This window comes from Podarcis filfolensis, assembly GCF_964270895.1.
Source record: "Podarcis filfolensis genome assembly, chromosome: 1".
Taxonomy (NCBI): domain Eukaryota; kingdom Metazoa; phylum Chordata; class Lepidosauria; order Squamata; family Lacertidae; genus Podarcis; species Podarcis filfolensis.
Window position 1 is genome coordinate 102450320 of NC_139604.1, and position 26965 is coordinate 102477284.

At 43.3% G+C, this 26965-nt stretch overlaps 2 protein-coding genes across 2 annotated transcripts; both read right to left on the bottom strand.

Moving 5' to 3' along the window:
• Positions 1–5661: 5661 nt before the first annotated feature.
• SPTSSA (serine palmitoyltransferase small subunit A) lies at positions 5662–11434 on the bottom strand. The gene is made up of 2 exons (XM_083622175.1): positions 11171–11434; positions 5662–6849 (listed from the first exon to the last, which is right to left on the bottom strand). The coding sequence occupies exons 1-2, from the start codon at positions 11271–11273 to the stop codon at positions 6746–6748; spliced, it is 207 nt and encodes a 68-aa protein (XP_083478301.1). The 5' UTR covers positions 11274–11434; the 3' UTR covers positions 5662–6745.
• A 677-nt stretch (positions 11435–12111) lies between these two features.
• Positions 12112–26511, bottom strand: EAPP (E2F associated phosphoprotein). The gene is made up of 6 exons (XM_083619684.1): positions 26355–26511; positions 24448–24629; positions 23724–23822; positions 20848–20971; positions 14933–15055; positions 12112–13613 (listed from the first exon to the last, which is right to left on the bottom strand). Exons 1-6 carry the CDS (start codon positions 26426–26428, stop codon positions 13337–13339), a joined length of 879 nt encoding a protein of 292 aa, XP_083475810.1. The 5' UTR covers positions 26429–26511; the 3' UTR covers positions 12112–13336.
• Between the last annotated feature and the right edge of the window lie 454 nt (positions 26512–26965).

A 26965-nucleotide genomic window follows, 5' to 3' on the forward strand; every position in this document is an offset into this window, starting at 1 on the left:
GAATAAGCAGTAAGGTGTACACCAGGGGTAGGCAATCTAAGGCCCGGGGGCTGGATGCGGCCCAATTGCCTTCTAAATCCAGCCCACAGACAGTCCGGTAATCAGCGTGTTTTTACATGAGTAGAATGTGCCCTTTTATTTAAAATGCATCTCTGGGTTATTTGTGGGGCTTGCCTGGTGTTTTTACATGAGTAGAATATGTGCTTTTATTTAAAATGCATCTCTGGGTTATTTGTGGGGCATAGGAATTCGTTTATTCCCCCCCCCCAAAAAAGAATATATATAGTCCAGCTCCCCACAAGGTCTGAGCTGAGCTGAAAAAGTTTGCTGACCCCTGGTGTACACAGTCAAAAATGGCCACACAGAAAAACCCTAATGGCTAAAAATACCCTGTGAAAACTTCCTTATGAATGTGATCAAGTTAAGCTCCCTGGAACATGTGGATGGGAAATGAAGGCCTAGTTGGCTGATTTGGGGTGGCAATTGATTTATCAATAACGGCAAGAGAGTGACACAGGCTACAACCATCCTCAGCCTTTCATAAGTCAGGCAGTGACTGTTCTTGATGCTTTTCTAGTTCCAAATCAAACTGCAGTTCTAATTAAGATTCACATGCTTAGCTGCACCCACATGTTACCTGGCCTTCTTCAGCCACTGTCACTCAACAAGCCCTGGAAGTCAACCAGAACTTAATGAGGAGGTACCGCAGGGAGAAGATACTAATCTTGCCAGCAGGGGTTGAATGAGCATTCCATTTTTCATTCAAAAAAGGTGCCGGGTTAACTATGCTCCACTGTACTAGAGGCAGCTTACCCTTACCTGACCTTACAACAGGGTTTTCCAAATGAGGACTCTGTATAATGGCTCTAATTCAGAGATACATATCTGCAGCAGCAGGCTTTGTGTACAGTGCTGCAGGTGAGATGCTAACTGCCAAACAGATTATTAGTGCTGCTGATCACCTCTTAGGGAAGAGGAGGAGGTGCCTGGAATTAACCTCTCCTTTCATGCGGGCTTTTTATACAGCTGATTGGTGCTTTCAAACTAATAATGCTGTTTGTTAGGGCATATGCTGTGCAGGATCATTACTCTTCAATGTGAGAACTTTCTCCCAGGCAACACCCATTTGCATGTCAGTTGTAGGGATGGCAATCTGTCAATTTCACTTTCTCTGCTCCTCTTTTTTCCCATTTTATGTTCAGTTCTCCACATTGCCACATCAGTTAGCATTTTTAAAAGTCCTAAAAAGATAAATCAGCAGCATTTTAGTGCAAATTTATCATAATATGCACATTTTTTTATGCAACTTTGACTTATACATACTTTTGCAAATTCCTCATGTTCGGATAAGTGGATTTTTGCATAATGAGCAGATAGCAGAACCTGCATATAAGGCGTATGTGCAACTAGATTCTAGGAATGGGGAGAGAGAGATCTGCAACTATTTACAGGTCTCCATTTGTAATGTACATGAAGCAGATAAAATTCCAAAAGGGAGTATCTAATTCTAAAAGGTGACAGCAAAGCAATCTTGATTGAACAAACTCTGCGGCCTGTAAATTGGTTTAGCTGCTTGTGTGACATAACCCACAATGGAAATGTTGGCGCAAGGACTGTCACAGGTGACTTGTCTTTTGGAGAATCTACACATATCTGATCATTTACCATTTGATTGGACTAGATATCGAAAAGCACGTTTTAGGAATAATTCTAATTACCTGACATGGGGCAGTGGATATAGGAGGCCTAAATGACACAATGTTGTTCTCAACTCTAATGAATTAGATCCCAGCGATGACAGAATGATAGAGCTGCCCACTGCTGAATGATTAGAAGAATATGACAGCAGTGCTTCCAGAATTCAGACAACATGTGGGTAAAAGGTATATTTGAAGGAAAGAGGTGATAGGATACCAGCAGGCAGCCCTACAAATTGGATCGTTTAATCCCAGCAAATACTTCCCCCCTGAGGACTCCTATTTTGGGGTTTCTGAGCTGCAGGGGATTTGGCCAAAGTATTTGATTTAAACTAAAGGAAGTCAAAGATTGAGTGCTGAGCATCAAAGGAGATGTTATTTTGAAAGGTCAGAAAGGTTACAGACAACTTGCAGGGGAGCTGGATGAGGCAAGAGAAGGAGATGCAAGAAGAATGTCATCCAGAAGTAAAGGTGAGACAAGGAACTTGATGCCAGAAAGACACTTGCAATGAAGGAAGTCCTGGCTGCTCTGTCCCAGTTGGGGAAGGCAGGTGTGGGAGCGAAAAGAGAACCTGGCTCAGTGATGGAACACACCCTCACAACAGTAATAGTAATAGTAATGGTAGTAAAAGTAATAATACCCTGCCCATCTGGCAGGGTTGCCCCAGCCACTCTGAGTGGCTTCCAACACAGAGAAAAACAGAATATGACACCAAGTATTAAACGCTTCCTGATACAGGGCTGCCTCCGTAAAACCCTTGGTTCAGTCCTTAGCATTTCCACATTCAAGGATTGTCAGGAAGCAAGGCTAGAAAACCCTTCTCTGAGAACAGTTGTCATTCACAGTAGGCAATATTGGGCTAGATCAGACATAGCCAAACTTGTCCCTCCAGCTCTTTTGGGACTACAACTCCCATCATCCCTAGCTAACAGGACCAGTGGTCAGGGATGATGGGAATTGTAGTCCCAAAAGAGCTGGAGAGACAAGTTTTGCCATGCCTGGGCTAGATGGACTGAACTTACCAAAGCAGACCCACAACCACCACGTTTTTCTTCAGTTGAAGTTCAACAACATCTAGAGGGCCCACAGGTCCACCATCCCTGTTCCAGGCTTTTTACCAACATGGGGTTCCATTAGCCTCAGCAGTACTCTACACATGTGGATAAAGAAAATCTCAGGTCATATATTGCTCTGCTAGTGCAGCACTTGCGCCTGCACAAGCACCTCTGCGTCTCCCCTGAGCACCCTCAAAATCTGCTCCCGGGGGTTGGAAGACCCTCTAGGGTGGATGTTGAGGGTGTGCCAGGAGAGAGGAAGGGGAAGCCCTGGTGCAGGAGGGGAAATCTGCACATGCAGAGTTGGATGCAGCACCTTGTCTCTTTCTGCTGTTGGCACTGCACCACAAGCTCTGTATTCTCTCTTGTGCTTAAGTTTTGAATTGTTGTGATCCATCCTGCAATCTCATACAATGAGAGGAGGGCTAGAAATCTTCAAAACAAGCAAAACTAGTGCCATGGGCAGCAAGTGCTGAAGTGAGGTACTAGGGCCAGCATAAAACCATCAGTTAGACCCTTTTGTTGTTGTAAAACTGTGGCTGTCCAGGTATCGTTGGACCACTTTGATCAGCCCTGACCGCTTGCTCTGCTGTTTGGAGCTGAGAGGGTTGTTGGGAGTTGAAGCACCAAAGCATCTGGAAGACGCCATGTTATCTCATCTGAAGGCAGCCCTGTATAGGGAAACTTTTTAATGTGCAATATTTTATTATGCTTTTATATGTTGGAAGCCACCCAGTGTGGCTGGGGCAACCCAGTCAGATGGGTGGGGTACTAATATACTAATACTAATATTTATTAGATTTATATACCACCCTTCATCTGAAGATCTCAGGGTTGTTCAGGGCTACCGCTGAGATAAGAACGCTAAATGGGTTGCTTGTTACATTCTTTTTTTAGTTTTTTAATCCACTGTCTTTAGTTTTTTAACCCACTCAGATGTTTTGATTTTATTATTTTTTCATTGCATGCAATTGTGTTTATGTCTGATTTTAAGTCTCTTTTGATGTTTTCTTTTTGTCAGGTTATACATGTTTAAAATGCATTAAAATAAGAGAGCTTCACATTTGTACACTGTGCTTACCCAAACCAACCTGTCTGAGCACCATAAAGTTTTTGTGTGGGAAGAAAGCAGATACACCTTGGCTACTTGACCACCTCTTTCAATCACCTGAACTAGTTTGAGAGCATTCCTCTTCCCTCAGTCCCCAAGCAGCCCCAAGTGTTCTAACATAGCTTCCTCAACAGAGGTTACTTTTGAGCTGGAGGCAAAAGGGGGTTATCTTGTGTGCCTTGTCATTTCCTATTAGCAATTTTCCAATAGCCCTGAGACACTTCTATCCACCTCATTTCAATTGCTCAATAGGGGAAACAAAGATTAAAAATTAGTGGTAGTGCTGTTTTAAGTGTGGTGCTTTCCTGACCTTCCCTCAAATCTGCATGTCTGAGACTTTCTACATAGTACATACTCTTTATCCCCCACACCTAGCATTATATATGCCCATGCTTGAGATCTCTTGTCGCATCCCCACACACAACTCAATATGGACATGCTGTGGACCAACTTCATGTCCCCCCGAGATTTCCAGTTGGTTGCAGCTCTCATACAGAAATCAATCTTTAAGATATAAAACCATAGAGCCTTGAGGTGGTGATGTATCTCTCAACTCCCTGCTCAGTTGCAGGTCTGCAATGCAGGACGCCTCCAGCCTCTACTAAAATACCTCCAGTGAACGAGAACCCACCAACTCATGACACGGTTGTTTGTTCCACTGCAAAACCAGTCTGATATTTAGGAGGTTTTGCCATTTCCACATATTTTTCTAGACCTGCCTTTTGGAGACTAGAGCAACAGAGCACAAGACTTCAGAATGGAAATTTTAAGCCCACTATCATGTCTCCCCTTAATCATCTCTTCAGCCTAAAACAGTGACTGCTGCACATACAGGCTTCAGGCAGGAAATCAGATAGTTTCAATGATAAGAGTCACTTCTAATGATAAGATTCACTTCTAAACTTGGAAGCCTCCCTAGGTTCAATAGGATTTAGTCCCACGTAGGTTGAGCATAGGACTTTGGTCTTAAAATAGCATGAGCCTTCATTTCACAAATAATTCTAGACTTTACACCTATAGTTGCTGAAGTGGAGGACAGACTTTCCTATTTTTGTATTTCACAAAGGATACCATTTCCTCATTCAGCAGCTAGGAGGGGGGCTTTGGAAATTGTCCGTTTGATGTCTTAACTTAATCAAGATGTTTAAAACATGACTGGTACAGCAGGGGAAAGATGGGCTACAAAACCAGTTTTGATTAGAATAGTGAACATTCAGAGGACACTTTGAAGCTTCATTATGAGAGAAATTGAAGACTGTGTTGAAGGGCGATAGGGTCTTGTAGGATGTAAAGCTCTTTGAAGTTACTCTTTATGTGAAACTCTGCACTGAATTACTCAAGAGTGCAATGTAGGGCCAATAGACTTTGCTTAAACTTCTGAAAGCTCCCTTGCTTAATATTATATGAATTCACCTCAACACCCCCACCCCCACCTTGAGTTTAATGATAGGCAGAGCCGGCCCACCTATGAAATGGGCCTCAGGTAGTAGAAATGCAAAAGGCAGCACCCCCGAGCACCCCACCACTTCTGCTACCACTGGAGAAGCAACCCAGGCAAGGGAGACTTTGGCAGCAGCTCAGCATTTCCCTGCACAGCTGCTGGTCTTTCTCCTTTCTAGAACATTGTTGAAGGAGTATTATCCAGTACAGCAATACAGCGCAGATAGGGAGCCTCTGTCCCTCCAGAAGTTACTGGATTAAAACTCTCATCACCACCACCACCACCCCTGACCATGCTGGCTAAGGCTGGTAGGAGCTGGAGATCAGCCACATGTAAACACCCAAAGGTTCTGCATCCTGCTTTCAGCTTTTATTTTGGAAAAAAGAACCCACACCTTAAAAACTGCCATCTTACATTTCAGAATAGAAATCTGAAAAAGCTATAAAAACTAAGACAAGACTTCAGCCTAGTAGACAGCTCCTTATTGCTGTGGTTTTAAACTCAAGTCTACATCAAACATTATATTTTGGTCATTTGGTCTAAGTATTCAAGGGTGTTTGAACAACAGTTACAATACAGGGTTCACAATACAGACATGATTATATTATAGCCAACTGCCATAGACATGGTCTTTGAACTAAGTCAATATTAAAATATGCTCCTTGGGAAATAAACAAACAAAAGTATAGTACAGTTACAAGCTATAATAGCAGCTTTAAGATGTTATCACAAAACTCCAGATGACATGCATAAAATTAAATTAAGGTTTTATGTTCAGACAGGAGTTGGGTCCCGCACTTTCCCCTTACGAAGTAGTGTTCCATACATGCAGTGCCAAGTGGTCTTGCTCTTCTCCAAATGGAACAAAACATTTCCATTTATTCCTAAAGCAAAATAGAATGATACCTAAGTATTCTGTTGAACAGTCCAGATAGCAGTTAAAGCACCTGAGTTAGGTCTTACAAACAAGGTTTTGTAGGATTCCATGAATATATCCACATCTCCATATGAATCTAAACATTTTTTTCTTACAAAATGTTAGCTAGAAATATACCCAGTTGCACATATAACCCATACAATAGCAAAAGCTCTAAGCCCCATTTAATAAGATGATTTTTGATTAAAAATAGAAGGCAAAATGCACTCAAAGTTACAGTAAGAAAAGCTTTCACAGTGTAATACTGAGACTGTCACAAAGTTAAGAAAATACTGATATCAAAGGTACAAACAATCACAATGTTAATAGACAAATTGCTATACAAGGAATTTTTTGTTAAGAAAGAAAATGCCACCAAAACTTAGGGCATACTGCATCCCTTAGTGGTGACTATCAGCTGTGAACACAATCACGTCTTGCTTGTCTCGTCATCTGTAGAACTCCTTAATTGTAGATGGTCGGTTCTTCAGCTTCTGACTGGTCACTGCTTGATACATTCTTCATCATTGCACAATTTCAAAATAGTGCAATATTGCCATAATATGCTGAGGCATGAAAACATAGCCAGTGTAAAGTGCCATTCCAAGGATTGATACTAACATGGAATCTGAATGGCAGTAAAGGAAAACCACATATTGACAATGTATTAAAACCACACTGCAAGAATGCTATAAAGCCAGGTCTCAAGCCATACGGACATTTAAGTCTTGTACATAGACAACTGAACTAATGCAGAATATTAACTGGCAGCAACTCAGCGCAACAGCGTAGTAACGAAGACTATACTAATTAAGAGTGCTGCTCTGGACTTCTTCAGAAGGTCACACTGAAAGTTGAATAAACAGTAATAACTACCTTTGGAAACTCAACCTAAGCACTGAACCCGTTAAGTTGAAGTATTTAGACTTAATTATGCCTCACTAACAAATCTAGCTTTTTAGTTAGGCCAAAAATATACAAAACCTGATTTGCTTACTACTAGCAATAGAGGAAATTACACAATATATATTTCTATTTCTCATCAGTTGCTTTTCCTTTTGCACCACTGAAGAGGCTGAACAAACCAACTCTCAGGGAGAACTCAAGCTGGTACAAGGCCTGAGTTCAAAATCCCCAGGGGCCAATGTAACAAAAGTTACATTTATCTTGTGAACTGTCCTAGGAGCTTAAGGGCAGTATACAAATTTAATACAGCCTCCCACCCCCGCCACAATTGACTCAAACGCAACTGCATATATGTGTGGTGTGGGAAGTAAATAAATAATTCAATTCAAACCCAGAAACGGTGAGAGATAGGTGGAGAGTCCTTGTAGCTCGCGAAGAGATGCTCTCCGGAGCCCAAAGAGGACATCAGTGAGAGCAGAGGAAGCCCCAAAGAGACCACCTAACAGCTGGTGTGGGGCCTAGTGCCACAGCAGAAGCTGCTTTCCCATGTGTCCTCCAGCCTCCTGCTGGCCCCAGAGCTTCAGTTCTAGTTGTGGATATTTTTGGATACAGTATTTTTGGTATTGATTGAAGAGAGAGTGGCAGAGAGGGAGTTCAAAGGGTCTTTAGAGGGTGTTCCCCACTTTACGCAATTTCACTTATGCATGCGAGGGCCCAGAATGTAACCCATGTAAATAGGGGGGATGCCTGAAAATAATAATATTAATAGTGCGGAGAGTTTGGAATCCAGTACATAATAGCTTAGTCAGTATGCAAGTTCCTTCATGAAAGGAACTGAATGAAACATAACATAACGCATGGGTGAGTTCTGCAAGTAGATAGGAGTTACCGGTATGTCACATTGGCAGTTAAAACGTATTTCAAAAAGTACAGAAGATGATCAAGGTGTGCACACAAAACACAATGGAAGGAACTGCTTTTCCTATCCCCACCCATGCTGACTTCAGGAAAGAGGGGGAAATATGAACAAGCAGGACAGCTCTTCACTACACGGCCCTCCAAGCCACTTGGGAAAGAAAAGGAGGAGATTTAGCATCTGGAATGGGAAGCAGGTGTCACTTATCAAGACACCAAATTTGATCTGGGATAACCACCAGTTGCTGATCAATACACTAATTCCAAAGAGTAAACATTGACAATATAGTGAGTCTCCTCATTTGCCAATTACCAGAAGCAAGCTGTAACTTTTCTTTGTGACCAAAAATGGCTAGTCCAGCAATGCACCATGTGGTCATATGAGTTGCACACAACCATTTCACTTTTGTCTGGGTAAATTATGCACCAACAGCAGCATAGTATGTATATATCATATCATGATTATTTTTGCAGATATATTATCAATCAGTAAGACAAAGTAAGCCAGTAATATAACAGAAGAATACCACCATTAGCAAAATAATGACCGTAAGGGTCAACAGGTTTGAGGGAACTCTGAGGTTAAAGAGCCAAAATCATGTGGTATTCACCTTCCGGCAAAGCCAGCTGATGAAAGCAAAAGAGTCTTTTAAAAATGAAGACTATGCTGTGTTAATGCCAATGGCAAAGTAGTCTGTAGACCAAAACTAGTGAAGCTATTTCACATAGGAAATTGGCTAGTGAGCCTAGACTGTATTTCTAACATTTTATAAAGAATACTGTATACTTTCATAACTGAAATTAGTGGTAAACTATCATCTCTTATTTGAACTAATGGACCATTTGAAAATTTGTTAGTAAAAAAAGTAAAGCAACAAACAATAAGCACAAATATGTAGCTGGAATGGTGTGATGTTGGAAAGCTCCATCACTCTTTCACCTTTTGCCTTCCAGTCCTATTCACCCTCAACACACCCCAGAACAACTAGAAAGTTATTTTCCCTCCCACTAGAGTTAATCAGAGGGAAATTAGGAAACACTTGTTCATAGGAGAATCTGCTTCTCCCACTTTACTTCATTAGTGGCAAATGGATAGAATGTATAAAGACTCTAGTAGTACTGTGAAATAGATACTACTTCACATCTTAGAATCATAACATTGTGGAGTTGGAAGGGAGCCTGAGGGTCATCTAGTCCAATCCCTGCAATACAAGAATCTAATCAGGCAGTTCCCCATCCAATTTGAAACTATACCAGACCCTACTTAGCTTTGTAAATGTGCTTGCACAATACAGTGGTACCTTGGTTCTCAAACGCCTTGGTACTCAAACAACTTGGAATCCAAACACTGCAAACCCAGAAGTGTTCCGGTTTGCAAACTTTTTCAGAAGCCAAACATGCTCCATTTTGAGTGTTACGCTTCCAATTTAAGTGCCACACTTCTGTTTTGAATGCCACACTTCTGTTTTGAGTGTCTGAGGTCTGTCTGTTTTTGCAATTTATTTTGCGTTTTTGCGGGGGGGGGGGAGTTGTTTTTGCGGCTTTTCTGTTTTGTTTTTGAGACTTTGTAGAACCCAGTTCAGCTACTGATTGATTGATTGTGTGACTGCAGTACATTGTTTATTACTTGAATTTTATGGATCAATGGTCTCGTAAGATAGTAAAATTCATGTTAAATTGCTGTTTTAGGGGTTGTTTTTAAAAGTCTGGAACAGATTAATCCATTTTGCATTACTTTCTATGGGAAAGCACACCTTGGTTTTGATTTTGGAAGGGGCTTCCAGAACAGATTAAGTTTGAGAAACAAGGTACCACTGTATTGTTACTCTGACTGGCAACATAGCTCAGTGTGTCCTTAGCATTCACAATCATAGCACATAGCGAGCAAGACTCTTGACCTTGTTTCTGGCACATAAACAGTAACATATAAGAAATAAATACCCTTCATCTATTTGCCTTGATCTCTCATGAATCACACAAAAGTTATCATTTCTTCACAACGAATTCTCAACTTCACTTTGAAATGAAATCCATACAGGAAACCATGATCCTACAGCCCCAACTGCCCACCACACTTATGTGATAAACCACCCTCAAATCCATTCACAACCAGCTACAACAAGCAGTGTGTCTTGTTTTTCATTTTTCCCTAGCTCTGAAACACAATTGCCCAAACCCAAATGCTTTATACTCCCAAGCCACAGTTACATAAACAGCCATCCACCCAGTGACCTAACACCACCTTCTAAACAGCTCCCCAGAGGTTTAACACAGCACCCCAAGCTACATGAAGCCTCTTACCTTCCAAAAAAAACAACCAACAACCCAACCCACTCTGTTTAAATCCCTTCACTCATGTCACTGACAAATTTAAGGGGTCGTGCAGAACCACTTCAGTTACTTAAGTCCTCATTTCTTCAGAGCACACCTGGCTAAGGTGGATCCCAAGGATCCGTTGACCAGAACTGCCTTTTCTCCATCACTTTAGGTGAAACTCGCACAACTCCTTTAAAACAGCCGCAAAACCGCAAGTACACAATGCAAAACGCCGAGCCTTAGATGAATCCATCCTAAGCAGAGCTTGGCGAAAAAGACATCAGCAGTCACTTGTTGGCTGCAGCAGCAGCGCCTGCAAAAAAACCAAAACAAAACCCCAGAGCAACGGCGAAGTAGAAAGTGCACCGAAAGGGGGCAAATGGGGAGCTGCAAGGGTAGGGCGGAGAGAAAGAGGAGCGAGAGAGGGAGATTGAATGATTGATACACGCGCCTTCAGGTTTGCCACGACCTTCCACCCAGGAAGGAACAGGCCTGGCCTACATCCCCATAAATAGACATACATTTATTCCCGCCAACCTGAATTGTGCAGGACGACTCCGACCACTATACCCTCAGGCCCAAGTCCCTCCTGGCTAGCTGCGCACCTCGGCCGCCCTCGGGAGCCCAGCGGCCTTCCCTCTCGGCCGAAGCCAGGAGGCCGTTCCCTCCCCCGGGCCGTCCTTTACCTTCCCCTCCCGCCGGCGCCCTGCCCTGCCCAGCCCGCGCCGCGCCCAGTTCACCGCGAACTTTCCCGGCGGCGGCGGCGCCCTTTCCCCTCACGGCTCCCCCTTCAACCGCACCAGAAAGGATACTGAACACCGTCCGTTCCCAAGGCTCCAGCATGTAGAGCGCGGTGACCAGCAGGTACTGGTAATAGAGCCACGACATCTGCTTCCAGGCCGAGCTCAGCGCCATCTCGCCGGCAGCAGCGCCTCCGCGCGTCAGAGTGCGCCGCCCGGAGAGAGAGACGCACTCGCTCGAAAGGCGAGGCGGAAAGGCGGCCGAGGGGAGGCAGGGAAGCTCAGCTTCCTCCGCCGATTGGCTCAGCCGCTCCTCGCCCCGCCCCGCCAGGCCGGGCCTAACCCCCCGCCACCCCCGCTCTGGCGCTCTGGGCGACCTATGCAAAGTTCTACCTTCGCCGATTCGCCGCCCTTGAGGCCGCCGCTTGCAGCTGCCTTTTGCGCGCCTCGCCTTACCTAAGCATGAGGCCTGCTTCTGAGGAGGTTGCGTCGGAGCGCGGGGAAAGAAAGCGCCTGTTGCGCTTGAGGCTTCGACTCCGCAAACTTGCGCAACTTTCATGGAGCTGCGAGGCTCGAAACTTCTCCAAGAGCCTCCTGGATTAGGCCAATAGCCCACCTGTGTCATGGAATCTTAAAAGACTTGGAAGGGACGCCAAGGGTCATCTAGTCCCAACCTCTCCCAAGGCAGGAATCTCAACCAGATCATACATGACAGGTGGCCCCCCAACCTCTGCTTAAAAATCTCCAAGGAAGGAAGGTCCACCACCTCTCTTGGGAGTCTAATCCACTGTCAAACAGCTCTGTCAAGTTCTTCCTGATGTTTAGTCGGAATCGCCTTTCTTCTCACTTGAATCCACTGGTTTTGGTCCAATGGAGTAGGAGGAAATAAGCTTGCTCCACCTTCCAAATGATGGATAACACAATTCCAAAATCTATTAAAACCTTCAATTACTAATTTCCAAGGCAGTTCACAAAAGATCATAAAGCAAAGTACTCAATAAACAGATAGATCCTTAGAAAGCTGAGGTGAATTTTAATATTTTAGTAGTTTGGCTTCAATACTTTGGCCACCTCATGAGAAGACTCCCTGGAAAAGACCCTGGTGTTGGGAAAGATTGAGGGCACAAGGAGAAGGGGATGATAGAGGACGAGATGGTTGGACAGTGTTCTCGAAGCTACCAGCATGAGTTTGACTAAACTGCGGGAGGCAGTGGAAGACAGAAGTGCCTGGCGTGCTCTTGTCCATGGGGTCACGAAGAGTTGGACACGACTAAACAACTACAAGTTTCACTTTTTGTTATGTTTTAAAGTATTGTAATTTTTTCTTGATTCCGTCGTTTTTATCTTTTTGGAAACTACTTTGAGGGCTTGTTACAATCAAACAGTGTATAAATTTTATGAAATAAATAAAAGAGGCTGCACTAACTCAATCACAGCCGAAATAAACATACAGCTGAAGTATACAGTCAAGAATAAAAGTTTTCACCTGGAACCTAAAAGACGATAATACTTCTATCGCTTCTACATATTCCAGGGAAAGCTGCAATATTTTTTTTTACAATAGCATTTCAGCAATAAATTCTACCAACTAGTCTGCATTTTGTAACACATTCAAAGGTGTTTAAATTATAGTTTTTACACAGCCTATAGAAAAGGACTTAAATGACAAGAGTTTGATAGGTAAGAAACCAAGAGCACATCTGTGATTGTTTTTACTTGATATATGGATGCCGCTTTTAGGAAGGTGTTCAGCTTTTTGATGTTAGAGAAGGCAGTTTTGCTATGAGAACAAGATGGCAAACCTTAAATTATAGCAAGAAATTGTAGCAAGTACACAGGGTTTCCAAAATATTGGGGTGAATAAAGAATGGAAAACAAAAAACAAGTCTTGAACAGAGTTTAGTGCTACCAATATCTGATTTACACAAACTAAAGCTCAACTCTTACAGTAATGCTTATAGCAACATTATCAGGCAGCCATGCCACAGACTATGGTCTAAATTCCCCCAAGATCAGAACATTTTAATTCTAAATAGGATAAAAATATTTATATACATAAGAAACTGTTCTAAAAACATGAACTATATACATAACTAAAGTTCACTTGCTTTACCAATACAGGGTGTGTGGCAAGGATACAATTTTTACATCAGATTAATAGATGATACAAATGAAACAGAACAGTCCTTGGCTTTTGAATTTTTATGCAAACTTAACCCAATGCAAAATGCTTGCATCTTAGCAGTGGCTTGCTAGAACATTGAAAAAATGAAAGACTTCATCCTTATCTAAGACAGCCACTTCTGTTGAACATTCAGTACATTTTACTGGATGATATATCTCCTCCTCTTCCTGTTTTTCCTGACTAGCAATGGATTCACTACTCTGTTTAATTTTCTTGTGCCCTCTCTTTGTCTTTTTGTTCAATGGACCTTTGTATTTCAGAATCTCTTCTTTGATAACGGTGCAATTCATGACAAACATTGCTCTGTACTGAGTTCTGTATGATTCGTGCCTGAAAAAAAAGAAGAAAAGAAATGGGAATGCAATAATCTGTTGCTGATAAAAATATTACAAAATTGGTAACCCTACATGTCCTGAATCCAGGAGATCTGCAAATTTAAGAAGCAAAGATGAAATAGATATGTCTGAATTCTAGTAGAATAACCATGATAGCATAACCAGAAAAAGATAAGAGTATGAAGCTTGTTAAAAACTATCTGGCTTATTTGACAAGGCCTTTAGTAGTCAACAAACTGGTCTATCTGATGAAGCGGACTGTTACCACTGAAAGTTTGTGTCATAATAATAACCATTTTGTTTTCTAGTGGTTTTCCAGAATAACCTCTGTGACATTTAGCAATGGATGGGCCTATTCTACCTCACCCCCCCCAAAAAAAAATCCCAACCAAAGTGCCTCAAATTAATCTGGTCCCAATTAGCAACAACAAGCCAAAATTAAAGCTCATAGCTTTACTTATTGCAGGAGTGGCTAACCTGTGGGCATCCAGACATTGTTGGACTTCAACTCCCATCATCCCTCATCCCTGATCAGGCTGGCTGAGGCCGATGGGCACTGGAGTCCAACAACATCTGGTTATAGCTACAATAGAATGAAGTTGCTTTTTCAAATTCAGAAATCTGTTTAAAGCTGGCTTTTATTATTAAATTTAAAAAGAGAAGCACAAAAAAGGAAGCATTTCATGCTGGTAGTCAATGTTTCGCTGAGACAAAGTAAATCTGCTGAACAAAAACTGTACATGTATTTCCAAGGGGGGCGGGAATCCTTTCCCTCTTCCCCAATGTTTGACAACCAGTGCCGGATTTACATATAAGCTAAACAAGCTATAACTTAGGGCCCCACTCTCTTGGGGCCCCCCAAAAAAATTAAAGGAAAAAAACCCCTGGATGTACATTTCCAAAATAGAAGATAAAAAACAAATAAAATAAAACCTACATACAGCAACAGTGTTTTGTGTTGTGTAGGCTCCTATTTGTTATGTGCAAATGGCTTTAGATACCTATTAGGTCCATAAATTACCATATAGCATATATTCAACACAAAAAACAGCAACAAAGGACAGATGGACATATAAAGGGCCCCATTACCTTCAGTAGCTTAGGGCCTTATCAAACCTAAATCCAGCCCTGAGTTTACCTCTCTTTAAACATGGAGACAATATTATGACCAACATCCTAGTTAATGAAAGGCAAGTTCATGAAAACCGGACAGAGACGGTTGAAATTACAGGGTTGCTGTATGAACAAACACTAGCTTATCTCATCTGTGATTGCTGTACCTAAATCACAAGTTTCTTAAGGCTGAAATATTACCTCTGGCAGTCAAGGCACAGTGTGGTCATGCATGCAGGACAATTCAAAACAGCGTCACTGCTGGGAATGGCAGGAAGTTTGGCTTGTGGCTGTTGTGAGTGAAGACTTCTTAACCTATGATACCTACAAGACAGTATATTATAGGTCAGGAGAAGCATTCTTACTGGTTAGGCATCTTTACTGAAACTGGTGTATATCAAAACTGCATGCCAGGAGCATGACAGTTGCAAGCACTGCATGTTCTCAGTCCCAACACATTAAAAAAAAATTATTTTTTCCTCTTTTTGAATTTTTTTTTAAACACCACCACAAAAGGGGAAGAAAACAAAACAAAGTTGCTAGTTCATATTCACTATGATAAACATCAATACATCCATCTTAATTTAGACAAACAGATCCGTATATGCCCTCCAATTGTCTGAATAGGTATCCAAATGAAGTTGATGTTTACAGAAAGTGTGTTCAAATGTAGTCAGAACATTAAGGTCTTCAAACTACTACGTAATAGCTGATAAAAGTCCATTTTTGTTGTCAATCCTAGACACATGATTACAAGATCCTGCTCCAAAATTACAACCCCCAAATTAAAAGCTTGCATGAATTATCCCTATAGATCTGTATCTCTCCCTATTTTAACCACATTGCTTTAATAATAATAATAATTTATTTATACCCCGCCCTCCCCAACCAGAGCCAGGCTCAGGGTGGCTAACATCAGTAAAATTACAGTAAAAAACATAATAGGGGGGGAAATAATAATAATATTTCAAATTATTTCACGCACACAGGGACAAACTGGTATGTTAATGCCAAGTACAGGGCAACTCCACATCACTCCAGGAACATATATAGACACCACCATGAAAAAAGTGCTGACGGGTGGTGCCCACACAGGCAGAGCCAATGATCATGTTCCTTGATTCGTCAAAAGGAAAGCCAATGCTTACACTTGAAGGGACCCAGAAGAAAAAGCTCCCACCAAGCTGCAGGTAAATGCTAATCAGACTTAAGTTCCCCATACATGTCTGGCAGATTGATAAGTAGCTAAATAATATGATATAGCTAATGTTATTCTGTAGTGTATGCTTTGAATAATTTGAATGATAGATGATAGATAGATAGATATTTAGATAGATAGATAGATAGATAGATAGATAGATAGATAGATATTTGACAGATAAGAGAATTGGAAGCCCCTCTTTCTTCTTCTCTTCTCTTTTTTAATTTAGTTGTTTTTATTTTTAACTTTTACAAGTTGAGGGGTCCTGGGAAGCAGGTAGAAAGGGTCTCCCAGAGCAGGAGGCTGGGAGAAGAAATAGAAGCTCCCGGGTGAGAGCTGGGAGCATCTACTTTTCTCTGTATGGATGAAGGGATATGATGTAATTGTGATAGAGGACTTTTGTATTCATCCCCCCTTGCCTTTCTATCTCTTGATCTTTCTTTTTATTTTGTTTTCTTTTTATTTTATATTCCTTTAGTTTGACTTTTATTGTATTCTATGTTGAAAATTTTCAATCAAAATATTTATTTTTTAAAAAGTCTTAAGTTCCTCATGATCCCATCCCATCAAATGTTTGAGTGGAATTTTATCATAGAGTGCCTTGCAGGAGTACCATTTGTTTAATTACTAAATAATCTAACAACAGTCAATAAATGATTCCCCCCCCCCAACATAGTATCAGAATGTGATAATTCCCACTCACTTTAAAGAAATGTGCAGGTGGGAAACTGAGCATTAAGGCTCATTTGATATCCATATAATAAGAAACAAAGCTGCAACAATGTCAGAAAATCAGGAATGTGTAGAGTTAACGTTAAAGGCAGCCTGGTGGATCAGACCAAAGGCCTATCTGAGGACACTGAGGTCCAGCTCTGAGGGCCTTCTGGTGGTTCCCTCGCTGCGAGAAGCCAGGTTATAGGGAACCAGGCAGAGGGCCTTCTCGGTAGTGGCGCCCTCCCTGTGGAACACCCTCCCACCAGATGTCAAAGAGAAAAACAACTGTGAGTTGAGGAAGGCCGCTCCCTCCTCAGGCTGATTCCACCTGGCCCAGGGGGCGGGGCCGAGACTGACTCACCACCGCCACAGCTTAAGAGGCCTCATTGAGGCACTGGGACACCACTGCTGCTGCTGCACTGTGAGTTGGGGAAGGCCACTCCCTCCTGTAGGCCCATTCCACCAGGCCCAGGGGGCGGGGCCCACACTCGCCACCGCTACAGTTTTAAGGACACTGGTGTTGCTGCAGCAAATGTTAAAAATGTTTTTATATATTTTAAAGTGTTTTAAAGGGGTTTTTAATTTTTACTTTGTTTTACCACCGTGAACGGTGGTCTGTATACATGTATTTTTATTTTGTTCCGTTTTATGTTGGTTTGGGGTTGGATAGTGAGTGGGGTGGGGATTTGTTTTGTTGGTACAATTGTTTTTGGTTTGATTTGTTTTTCTATTTTGTAAATGGAGGTTGGTTTGAGGCTTAGGATTGCTACCGTAGTGGGGCGAGGGAGGTATGGCGGTGGGGGCAGATGTCATAGGCGAAGGGGATCGAGATACGGATATGCTCGTACCCCTTCCAATCTGCGCCCCATCCCGAGGGACGAAGGTAGGGTGAGCAAGGATTACTCACCTCCGTCACTGGTGTTGTGCAATGCCAGGTCTATAGGCAACAAAACTGCCACCCTGCGAGACTTCTTCACCTCGCAGGGGGTTGACCTGGCTTGTGTGACAGAGACCTGGGTGCGTGAAGGGGAAACTGTTACCTTACGAGAGATGGCACCCCCGGGTTTCTCCGTCCTCCACCAGTCGCGGACTGTGGGCCGGGGGGGAGGGGTGGCATTATTAATCCGGGAAGATTGTTCTTTCGGGGCTCTACCATCGCCATCGATCCCCGGCATTGAATGTGTTGGCCTAGTGTGGGGCTCCGAGGTGAGCTTGGCTGTCTGGCTGGTGTACCGGCCACCTAGCGCACCAGCAGCCACCCTGTCAGGCCTGCTGGAGGCGGTGGCCGGCTGGGACTTGGAGTTCCCTAACCTATTGGTATTGGGGGACTTCAACATCCATGCTGATGCCATTCCCTCCTCACAGGCTCTGGACCTGGTGTCTTCCATGGCGACAGTAGGGCTCTCCCAGTTTGTTTCGGGCCCCACACATCAAGCAGGCCACACGCTGGATTTGATCTTTGGCGCCGGTATAGATGTGATCATGTCTCCTTCGATGAAGGTGCCATTGTCTGATCACTACGCTCTGAAAGCCAGGATTGACTTTCCACCCCCACCCTGCTTAGGTGGCGAGCCAATTTGGGCTCGCCCGCAGAGGCTGATGGACCCTGATAGATTCCGTCAGGCCTTGCGGGACCTTGCTCCCCCTGGCGACTCATTGACTGAGCTTGTTGAGGGCTGGAATATCCAGCTCCTAGCAGCCATCAATGAGATCGCACCTAGGCGCCCTCTGCGACCCCGCAGAAACTGGGCTCCCTGGTTTACCGAGGAGCTTCGGAAAATGAAGCGGGACCTCAGACGGCTAGAGCGAGTATGGCAGGGTGCCCGTGACGGAGCCTCAAGAACATCTTATAGGGTTTTTATGAAAACCTACGAGATGGCAGTGAAGGCCGCTAAGAAGTCCTACTTCTCGGCCTCCATTGCCTCCGCTAGCTCTCGCCCGGCGCAATTATTTAGTATAATTAGGTCTTTAACGTCCCTTGAAGGACAGCCAAATTTAAATAACAATTTGACACACAGCAGTGAGGCATTTGCGAGAGAAGGTCCTGTTGCTCCGCCATGACCTCCCTGCCAATTTGGATACAATAAAGGAACTGGAGGCCCCTCGACTGTCCTCGGGTCCATTATTGGACCACTTTGACCGGATATCCCCAGCCGAAGTGGACAGACTCCTCCGAGCTGGAAAGCCCACCACCTGTCCTCTTGACCCGTGCCCGTCTTGGCTGATTAGAGCGTGTCCAGACGAGGTGCGGGCCCCCCTGGGTGATATCATCAATTTGTCCCTTGGCATCGGGATATTCCCAGGGGAACTGAAGGAGGCAGTGGTGCGTCCACTCTTAAAGAAAACATCATTAGATCCCTTAGATCTATCCAATTACCGCCCGGTTTCGAATCTTCCATTCCTGGGTAAGGTGATTGAGAGAGCGGTTGCTGAACAGCTTGGTAGGTTTCTGGATGAAACATCGGCTCTCGATCCATTCCAGTCCGGCTTCCACGCTGGTCATGGGACCAAGACGGCTCTGGTCACCCTAACAGATGATCTCTGCAGGCAGCTGGATCGAGGCGGGTCGGGGCTGCTGATTCTTCTAGACCTGTCAGCAGCCTTCGACATAGTCGATCACGAACTCCTGGACCACCGCCTTGCCGACGTGGGGATCCAGGGCACAGTCCTTCAATGGCTGCGCTCGTTTCTCTCTGGTCGGGGACAGAGGGTGGCGCTTGGGGTGGGAATTGTCATCGTGCCACTCCTTGGTGTGTGGAGTGCCTCAGGGTGCGATTCTCTCCCCGATGCTTTTTAACATCTTTATGCGCCCCCTCGCCCAGCTTGTCCGGAGTTTTGGGCTGGGTTGCCATCAGTATGCCGATGACACCCAACTCTATCTGTTGATGGATGGCCATCCTGACTCGGCCCCAGACACACTGACCAGATGTCTGGAAGCTGTGGCTGGATGGTTACGTGGGAGCCGGTTGAAGTTAAATCCTTCGAAGACAGAGGTCCTCTGGCTGGGACGGAGCGATATGGGATTGAGGGGGCAACTCCCATCTCTTGCGGGGGTGCAATTAGTGCCAGCATCGTCCGTTAAGAGTTTGGGTGTAATCTTCGATACCTCCCTCTCTATGAAGGCGCAGATTACAGCTATAACAAAGGCGGCATTTTTTCATCTCCGCCAAGCTAAGCAGTTGGCTCCTTATCTCTCTCGCCCTGACCTAGCCACTGTGATCCATGCAACGGTCACCTCCAGACTGGATTATTGTAACTCGCTCTACGTGGGGCTGCCCTTGAGACTGACCCAGAAACTCCAGCAGGTGCAGAATGCCGCGGCGATACTCCTTATGGGGTCTTCGCTGCGAGATCATATTCATCCGGTACTATACCAGCTGCACTGGCTCCCGGTGGAGTACAGGATCAGGTTTAAGGTGCTGGTTTTAACCTTTAAAGCCCTATACGGCCTAGGACCCTCGTACCTACGGGACCGCCTCTCCTGATATGTCCCACAGAGAAATTAACGGTCTGCAAATAAAAACATCCTGAAGACCCCAGGCCACAGAGAGGTTAGGCTGGCCTCAACTAGAGCCAGGGCTTTCTCGGCCGCGGCTCCAATCTGGTGGAATGCTCTGTCACAAGAGACTAGGGCCCTGCGGGACCTGACATCTTTCCGCAGGGCCTGCAAGACAGAGCTGTTCCACCAGGCCTTTGGTCAGGGCGCAGCCTGACCCCCTCCTCTGGCAATCTGCACAGAATTTTGCTTAATGGTTGCCATCAATTTGATTTTAATTTGATTTTAATTAATTTTATAATGAATGTTTTTAGAATGTTGGATTATTTTGATTGTTGTTAGCCGCCCTGAGCCCAGCTTCGGCTGGGGAGGGCGGGATATAAATAAAATTTATTATTATTGTTATTATTATTATTATTATTATTATTATTATTATTATTATTATCTGAAGACAGCCCTGTTTAGGGAAGCTTTTGATGTTTAATAGGTTACTGTATTTTAGTGTTCTGTTGGAAGCCGCCCAGAGTGGCTGGGGAAACCCAGCCAGATGGGTGGGGTATAAATAATAAATTATTATTATTACTATCTAGTCCAACATCCTGTTCCTACAGTGGCCAACCAGATGCCTATGGGAAGCCCAGAAGCAGAACCTGAGTGCAAGACCACAAACACGAGTATTCTCATGACTCAAATTAAATTTCTTACCCCCGTCTCTTCCTGTCCACCCACGCCTGGTCTCTGTTGTCTTCTTCTGGGTCATAGAACAACTCATCATTAGTTGGAATTCGGCGCTGCTGATGTTTCCTTTTTTTTCTGGTTTCTGGAGCAGCTGTTCAAGTTCACACAGATACAGTTAGAACACACACCCCAAAGAACATGACTCAGAAGCCTATTTGGTAATGAGCCTCCCTTGCCAAAGTTGCACGCTAATAAGGTGAATGGCACTGCCATGAGTTGGGCGAATGAAGCCCAAAGCTGTTACAAGATGTACATCTGAACCCACATGTGCGTATCTTCCTATGCACACTCCCAATATTAAGCTGAGAGGTTTTAGGTTTTTTCGCCAGAGTTATAATGTTTGTTTGTTACGAATATGCGTTTACCCTTAACCTTGTGCTCAGAAGAAATTCACATACAAGAGGAATAAAGAATGATTGGTTTATTACTTGAAATGAAAGTGGCAGAACCTATGGTTGCTGCTTCAGACAGCAAAAGTGCAATATAAGCAGGCAGCAAATCTAACTGCACAAACACCTTGATCTAAAAAGGATCCGTAAATTTTCCAAAAGCCTGAAGAAAACAAGCGTGACAATTTGGTCACAATACCCACACTAAAAGGAAAGGGAGGCAGGTAAAGTATAGCTGTCTGGAAGCAAAATGTGATGTACAGTGAAATTGAGTTCCTTGAGTTCCTTTTAGTTCTAACAAAGCAATGAAGTCTGGAGTTTTTGTACTATTTTGAGCCAATGCATTCTAATGCATTTTTGTACTATTTTGAGCCAATGCATTCTAATGTATTTTAGAACTGTAACAATACCTTTATTTCTTAGTTCCATTTTTTATTTTATATAAGTTTGTGTTTGCTAGTTAAAAGTTTTACTTCACTTATTTGTAACTGAAATGATGTGTCCTTGTTAAACACAACTAAACTGGTTATCCTTTTTGGCAAGAGGTGTTAATTAAGTTTGCTGTGCAACACAAGACTACTGTGTTGCTCTTTAGATAAACTATTCAGAGAACAGGGTGTTTCAGGATTGCCTTGCAGGACACGTTTAACATAAAGACTGGTACAATGGAAAATTATTGTTATTATCTCATTTATATGCCACCAATCTGACTGGGTTGCTCCAGCCACTCTGGGCAGCTTCCAACAAAATTAAAAACACAAAATAGGCCATACTGGGCATCTCTTTTTATTAGCACATTTATTACCACAGGCATTAGTTCAGTCCTTAGAGCAAGAGATTCAATCTCAAGGTCATGGGTTTGAGCCCCACTCTGGGTAAAAGATTCCTGCGTCTCAGGGGGTTGAGCTAGATGACTACAACACTACAATTCTATGAAATGTGGAATACTTCTGAAATTATGCCATTTATGTAGAATGTAAAGATTTGGTAGAGACATTTGTCAAGAATCTAAAAATAATAATAATCCTGCCACAACAATGAATGCAATATTGCAGATAAATATTTTATTACAACCCATTCTACGTTTCTAAATATACTATCTTATCCAGCTGTAGATAATCATATATTGGCCTTAAAAGACAAAGTATGAAAAAGCCTTTTGTCCACACACACAATCCCTTTTGCTTCTTGAGATATAAACCCAAGAAGCCTCTAATTAACTAGATTCCCTTTTTATTTTAACTGGGAAATGTTAATTAGAGGTGTCTTGGGTTCATTGCCTGTACGACGAGAGAAAGAGCAAAGTGGTCATGTGTCAGGACAAAAAGCTCATCTTTATCTCTGCTTATTAAGCTGAGGTGATTGTGTGACTTGGGATAAAGTACAATTGATTTCCAGAGACCAATGACTAAGCGAACTCAAGGAGGACATTTACCATGGTGTGTGAGGACGCAGGAAATTCATTCATCTTTCTAGAAGAATGAAGGCATTTAGTAGTCTCAATCACAAGGTCAGCTGCCTTGACACCAAATAGCATCCGTGATGCGAGGCATTAGCTTATTTAGTAGCTTCATGTACAGTTAGTTTACTACAGCAGGAGGAATTCCTTCATTTGCCCGAAGATCTCTTTAAGGCAGTGGTTCTATACCTTCCTAATGCCACGACCCTTTAATACAGTTCCTCATATTGTGATGACCCCCAATCATAAATTTTTTATTGCTACTTCATAACTATAATTTTGCTACTATTATGAATCGTAATGTAAATATCTGATATGCAGGATGTATTTTCATTGTTACAAATTGAACATAATTAAAGCACAGTGATTAATCACAAAACAACATGTAATTATATATTGTGAAATATTTATTTCTAATTACAAATAAATGAAATTTAGTCTTGAAGCATGGTGTAGCATGGGTAACAGTCTTAATATAACAACAGTAAACTACATTGCTACGTTTTGCGACAGTATGCGTAAAAAGCCAACGTCAGTGCGAATGTTGAGATTGCTTCTTTCTCTGTGGTAGCAATTTCAGAGAATAAATGTGGAATATTCCCTGTGCAGATAAGACAGGCGCTGACAGTTAAATGCTTCTGCCAACAATTAAAAATATACCGTATTTTTCCGTCTATAGGACGTCCCCATGTATAAGATGACCCCTATTTTGGGGGACTCAGATTTAAGAAAATGGGGGGAGATGGCCCCATGTATAAGATGCCCCCTATTTTTTGACATTATTTTTAGGGGGGGGAACCTAGTCTTATACACGGAAAAATACGGTACGTTATCCTGCTGTTCAGTTCATACAAACAAGTCAAAGCTTCAGCATATTATTACCTTTAGAAAGCTCATTCATTGGAAGTATTGTGGATAAGGGAAATACACCAAAAGCAGAAGTGAATTTTGGTGCAGGAAGCAATAATAATTGCAGTAAATAACCAGTTATTTACCTACTTTGTCTTCATCCTCTGAATCAGAATCAAAATAAATATCATCGTAGTACTTTGCAGGGGAACCTGTTCCAGATTGTCCAGCGCTAGACGTACTGCCTGAGTCACAAAACGTAACACAAAATACGTAGTCAACATGGGATCACTATACAGAAAGAGATCTATGTTTTCTCTGAGGGTGCAGGTCTGCAGACACTTACCTGGGAGTAAATTCCTTGCATACAAGAGCCCTGCAGTTCTGCTTCAGAGATGAGTAGGAATTTATAGCTCGCATCCCGATATTAGCCACTGCACTCCAATGAGACTCTGACTACACAGGTTAAACTTCTTTATACCTTACTCAAAATGAGAAAACCCTCCTCTTTGAAACTAGGCATGAGGTGCTTTATCTCTCCCTCGTTTCTCATCAGAAGCACCTCACACATCCTGAATTAAGTGCTGTAAGGCAACATTCTCCAACCAGTTGTCCACCTCCAGGTCTTTGGACCACAACTCCCATCAGCCCTTAGCCAGCATGGTCAATGGTAAGGGATAATGGGAATTGTAGTGCAAAATATCTGGAGGGCACCAGGCTGGAGAATGTATCCTGAAGAGGCTGTAAAGCCTCTAAAGGGGGAGGGGAGTGAACTGAAGCAGCAGCACAAAATTGACAGCAGTCCAGCATAAGATGTGCAGGAAGAGAGCTATCAGCAAGTTCATATTTTCCCACAGTTTAGAGATTTACCTGTTAGCTGCGATTTCCACTTGCCCTCTATATTTTTCATGGTGGAGTCCAGTTCTGCTTCCATTTCCTTTTGGAATTCATCTTCACTTGAAGATTCACTTTCTCCGGTTAGACATTCCCTTATTAGTTTGCGCTTCTGATCAGGGGTGCCATGCAAGAGCACATCTACTTCATCCTCAGAGCTAAAAGATGATAAAACATTGAAGATTGTCATTTCAAGATAAATGTGGCAAGTCTATTATAGGCACAACAAAAGCAGGGTTCTTTTTAAATACTGAGAAAATGATTTTTTAAAACTTAGAATTGAAGAAATTTACTGATATTAACTCGATAGCAAAAAAGTTAGGTGTGTGTACTATACACTGTACACAGTGACACAACTGGGGTATATGGAGTGTTGGGGGGGTACATCTGGTGGGGGACACCTTTGGTCCTCCACCCTGCTCTCACCTGTGCCTCCTAGAAGCTGTCAGCATGCAACAGCAGCCACACTTCAGGAATGGCTTCAATTGGCTGGCTAAACCAAGTGCAATCTCAAACTCTCAGTAAGTTAGGACCTTCCCCTGCATGTGAAGACAGGCTCCAGCAGATTGAGGAAGGTAAACAGGGAGTGTGATACAGGTAAATTGCTTTGTATATTAACAAAAAACCACAACCCAGCACAGAGTTGTGTTTTTAAGCTCATTAATATCAGTGGCCAAATCTGGCATCTGGTTTATTATTAGGAAAGTAAAGAAGGCTAAGGTACTAGACCAGGCATAGGCAAACTCGGCCCTCCAGATGTTTTTTGGGACTACAACTCCCATGATCCCTAACTAACAGGACCAGTGGTCAGGGATGATGGGAATTGTAGTCCCAAAACAACTGGAGGGCCGAGTCTGCTTATGCCTGTACTAGACCTTGCCAATTAAAGTCATCAAAGTCGTTGTTCCTGTTTGTCTGCAATAATCTCATCACCTCCACCTGAGTTTGTTCAGTTGCCTTCCTCCCAACACACACAAAATAATCTTTTTTTTAGGACCTAAGACAAAGTGCTCCTGAGCACACAGTAGATCTCCTTTACACTTTCCTATCTATCTGTCTAGATGTGGTCTAGAATCTGGTGTCTGGCACCTCAGCCTGCCTACCCATCTAGGTCAGCTGCATCCCCAGATACATTTTACAGCATTGTAAAGGTTGCTTGTATGTCAGGTACCCACCTGATTCCATAGTCTCAGCTCTATTTTAAGTCGCTTCACCTAGCAGCTGGGAAGCACACAACCCTCCTCTTATTAAGGGATAAAAGCTCCACATAGTGCATTCACTCACTTGTTGTTGTTTATTCGTTTAGTTGTGTCCGACTCTTCGTGCACGACTAAACGAATAAACAACAACAAGCATTTGCTCACAGTCCAGGCTAAATGGCTACTAAATGGAAAAATAATAGTTATGGAGCCACAGAAACACCCATGTTTCGCTATTTCATTTTGTGAATCTAAGTTTGGCCTCATTGAGGGGCAGTATTTCAATATGAGTAGGAAAATGAGAGTACCCCTAAACATTTTTTTAGGAAAAAAGGACTAGTTACAACAGAAGGAAAGAATAGCGTGCCGATTTCCCCAAAATAACACCGAGGGGTGATTCCTGAAACTTGAAGCCCCTGTTTCCATAAAAAAATATTTGGAGATCTCAAGCGGAGGGGAGTTTTACCAAACCAAAATGCAGGTGAAGACAGAACATCGCGACCATTTCTTTCTGAGCGATTTCAGAGATATTATCCATGTTAACGTACCGAGAGAGCAGGAGGAAACTCCACCCCCCTTCACACGTCTATTTACGTCCACACTAATCCCCACCCCCGCAAACACAGAGCGGAAAAGGATAAGCCGCTTCCCCTCATCTATATATATATATATCTATATCTAGACCTGCTCTGCGCCGGCTCCTCATCGCTGGGCTCCTCGATCACATAAGGGTCATCCTCCTCCCGCAGTCGGCTCATGGCGGCCCCTTCCTAACAAGCGATCCCTACCCGCTTCCTGCCACCTCGGTCCATCAGGAAATGCTTTCCCCGTCTCTTCCGGTTCCGGCAAGCTAGGCGCTGGTTCTTCGTCCGGCCTCCTACAACGGTTACAGCGAGCGTTCCAGGGGGATCCGGCCAGCAGCACTGGGCGTTCCGGTGTCCTGTTTTGTGTCACTCGATCTGCTCAAAGGGTGATCATAGCATGACACGTGCTGTCGGCAGGATTCATCTATCCACGACAAGTTCCAAACGCTGGCTCTTCGAAGGCTAAGGAACCGGCTTTCCCCGCTCCTGTGGCTATCAATGTAGAAGAGGACGGGACTGCTGTGAACTTCCATCGTTTGATAGAAGAGAGGATTGCAGCAAGCTCAGTTTTTCCTCTCCAAGCGCAGTATCTTCTCCGGTGCTTTATGGGATAGGACGCCCACGTTCATATCTTGACAGATGCATCGTTTGGAGATAAACATTGATATGCAACTTAAGCATTTTACTTTTATTGCAGTGTGCTGCTCCTAG

Excerpts from the sequence above, each read along its gene's own strand:
- SPTSSA (XM_083622175.1), bottom strand. The coding sequence starts at position 11,273 with ATGGCGCTGAGCTCGGCCTGGAAGCAGATGTCGTGGCTCTATTACCAG. Across the intron at positions 6,850-11,170 it reads TTGGGAACGGACGGTGTTCA|ATTCCATGTTAGTATCAATC; the intron begins GTATCCTTTCTG and ends ACTGCCATTCAG.
- EAPP (XM_083619684.1), bottom strand. The coding sequence starts at position 26,428 with ATGAGCCGACTGCGGGAGGAGGATGACCCTTATGTGATCGAGGAGCCC. Across the intron at positions 23,823-24,447 it reads GTGGAAATCGCAGCTAACAG|GCAGTACGTCTAGCGCTGGA; the intron begins GTAAATCTCTAA and ends TTTGTGACTCAG. Across the intron at positions 15,056-20,847 it reads GTGGACAGGAAGAGACGGGG|GTATCATAGGTTAAGAAGTC; the intron begins GTAAGAAATTTA and ends ACTGTCTTGTAG.